General features: G+C 64.3%; 1 protein-coding gene across 1 annotated transcript; it reads right to left on the reverse strand.

Annotated features, from left to right (window-relative positions):
* Positions 1-438: 438 nt before the first annotated feature.
* On the reverse strand, positions 439-2,354 carry CHURC1 (churchill domain containing 1). Its single transcript, XM_074885292.1, has 5 exons — positions 2,256-2,354; positions 2,047-2,182; positions 1,516-1,586; positions 788-897; positions 439-648 (listed from the first exon to the last, which is right to left on the reverse strand). The coding sequence occupies exons 1-4, from the start codon at positions 2,292-2,294 to the stop codon at positions 805-807; spliced, it is 339 nt and encodes a 112-aa protein (XP_074741393.1). The 5' UTR covers positions 2,295-2,354; the 3' UTR covers positions 439-648; positions 788-804.
* Between the last annotated feature and the right edge of the window lie 505 nt (positions 2,355-2,859).

The raw sequence follows: 2,859 nt of genomic DNA on the forward strand, positions 1-2,859 counted from the left end.
AGGAAATGGTGGTGCCGGGAGCTCCCCGCCGGTGCTGCCAGGGCTGGGTGCCAACAGCAGCACCTCACCGCAGGGGAGTGATTTCGGCACCCAGCTCCTTCCTGCCCCCGGCAGGGCAGGGATGGGTTACACCCCCCAGGGAAATGGGCCCCGCGGGGCGGGTGGGGTGTGCAGGGACCCCACACGAGCTCCACGAAGCCCCTGGAGGAGCGAAAATAATAAAGTCACTTCTCAGCAGGGTTTGGGACAGCGCCGGGGAGCAGAGTGGGCTCTGGGATGCGGAGAAGGGCCAGATCTGCTACAGGGGGAGGGATTCCACAGGTTTGCAGGAAGGGAAAAGCCCCCCCCAACCCCTGCATTGGGCCCCAACACCCTTCACTGACTATGGGGTGTCCAGAGGAGTGAAGCCCACTTCCAAAGCGCTCCTGCCTGCACCACTGAGCTGTAACATGTCACATTTATTGCCCACACACACATGGGCTCCTGAGGCAGGATGGGGCGGACATCCTTTAGGACCCCTTTTTGGGGTGACAAAGGACCCCCCTCATGTCTTCAGCACAAGGGGGACTCAGGCCACAGTGCTTCACCCCATCCCTGCAGCTGGGGCCGCATGGGAGCATCCGGCATCGGCAATCAGCCGCATCCAGGCTGGAGGTTTGGAGAAAAGACTCATGTAAGGGATGATGCTGCAGCCAGGGCTCGCCCAGGGATCCAGGGAGCTCCCAGTGCCGCGGTTCTGCGCAGTGGAGAGCGGGGAGGGAGGTCAGGGGCACCCAGGGGCTCATACCAGGATACAAAGCGGGTTTAGAAGAGCGGGGTCATCTGGCGAGGGTCGTCAGGAAGGATGCTGATGGAGTCCTCGGCCCGGCCGCAGAGCAGGCACAGCATGGTGTATTCCTGAGGTGGGACAGGAGAGAGGGGGGGGCTGCCGTAACCATGCTCTGCCACAGCCCCGTTCCAGGCACAGCCAGGGAAACCCGAGCTGGAGCCGGCACCCGATCCTCGATTGCAATCAGACCTGGGGGGATCTCGTTTCATCCCCCAGGATGAGCCCCACCAGCTTTCCTGAGCCCATTTTCCAGCGTTTAGCTGCTGAATAAGAAATGTGCCAGGGAGGAGGGTTGGGAGAACTGCAGGCCCCCCCGCCCCACCATGCAGCCACATTTTGCTGTTCTGGGCCACGCACATCACCGACATCCCCACGCAGGGACTGCGCAGGAGGCAAGAGGTGAGATGGGCAGCCCCCCACAAAGCAGGGACTAGTGCCAGGAGGCTCTAGGTAGCCCCGAACACAGGGACGTGGCTCTGAAATCTTCAAAGCCAGCACTGTGGCTTCTGTCTGAAGCTGCGTGGCTCCTTCCTGCAGCTGCCGGGGTGGGCGGGAATCAGCTGGGCTGGCCACAGCAGGGTGGGTTTGGAAATCCAGAGACAGAGGAACAGCCCAGGGCTCAGTTTAGGATGTTCCTGGAGCGGAAGAGGGGCTGTGGGGGGAGAAGGTGGCTCCCCCGGGGGTACCTGGTAGTCATCCACCACGCTGAAGGTGTACTCGTGGCGCGCGATGAGGTGGTGGCAGTTCTTGCAGAGGTCTGTGGAGGAGGGAGGGCGGCAGGGTCAGGAGCTGAGGGGATGCGGCTGCTCCCAGCCCTGGTGCTGCTGTCCTGGGGGTATCCCTCCCCCCCTCCCCAAATCCCCTCAGTCCCCTGGGGACAAGCCCCTACCCTCTGTGCCTGCCCTCACCCCCTGGGGCACTGACCTCCCCCCAGTCCCCAGGGGGGTCCCAGAACATCAAACCCCCCAACTTCCCCTCTCACACTTAACCGCCCTTCAACTGCCATCAGCTCCTTGACACCCCACTCCTCTCCCCAAGCCTTCAGATCCCCCCAGGCATCACCTCCCCAGCCCCTGCGGCCCCCCAAAACCATCAATCATCCCCCCACGAGTATTGGGCCCCCAAATTAACCCTCCCTCAGCAACCCCCACCCCCCCCCAAGCCCCACACCCCAAGGCCCCAAGGGTCGTCCCCCCTCAGCCCCCATCCCGGCGCACGGTCGTAGGTGACGATCTCCTCCCCGCCGTGCAGGCCGGCGGCCCGATTGCCGAGCAGCACAAAGTCCCGGCGGCCGCACTGCGCGCACCCCACGAAGTTAAGGAGGAAGGAGCCGCCCTCCAGGCAGGTGGTGCCCTAGGACGACAGCACACGGCTGGCACCGGGGACAGGCCAGCTACCGGCACCGGGCCCAACCCCCGCGGCCTACCCGCTCCGGGTACTCGGTGCCCACGCAGCCCCCGCACATCCCGCCGCCGCCGCCAGCAGATCTCGCGAGCCTTCCGCCGAGGGGAGGGGCGGGGCTTGGCGCCGGGGGCGTGACGGAGGGGTGTTGGCTCCGCCTTTGTGGGCAGGGCTAGAGAGCAGAGAACGGCGTGTGTGGGGCGGGGCGTGCGCTGGGTAGGCGGGGCTTGAGTACGGATATGGTATATATGGGCGGGGATTGCACTAGGGAGGGCGGGGTTAATTTAATGGAGGCGGGGCTTATATTGAGGGGGTGGGGCTTGAACGTGGAGATGATATATGGGCGGGGGTTGTTCTAAGGGAGGCGGGGCTTGAGTGCGACAAGTGTATACAAGTGGGCGGGGCTTGTGCCGAGGTGGGCGGGGCTTGAGCATGGAGAGTGTCTATATGGGCAGTGCTGGTGCTGAGGAGGGCGGGGCTTGTGCATGGAGATTGTATATGTGGGGTGGGGCTTGTGTGAGGGTGGGTGGGGCCAGAGTGGCAGCTCCCATCGAGGGCAGAGTTAAGGTGAGGTGGGTGCAGGCTCTGTTGGGTCCTTAAGGGTGCCCTTAACCAGAGCCCGCCCCCGC

Source organism: Strix uralensis, chromosome 15 (genome assembly GCF_047716275.1).
Source record: "Strix uralensis isolate ZFMK-TIS-50842 chromosome 15, bStrUra1, whole genome shotgun sequence".
Taxonomy (NCBI): domain Eukaryota; kingdom Metazoa; phylum Chordata; class Aves; order Strigiformes; family Strigidae; genus Strix; species Strix uralensis.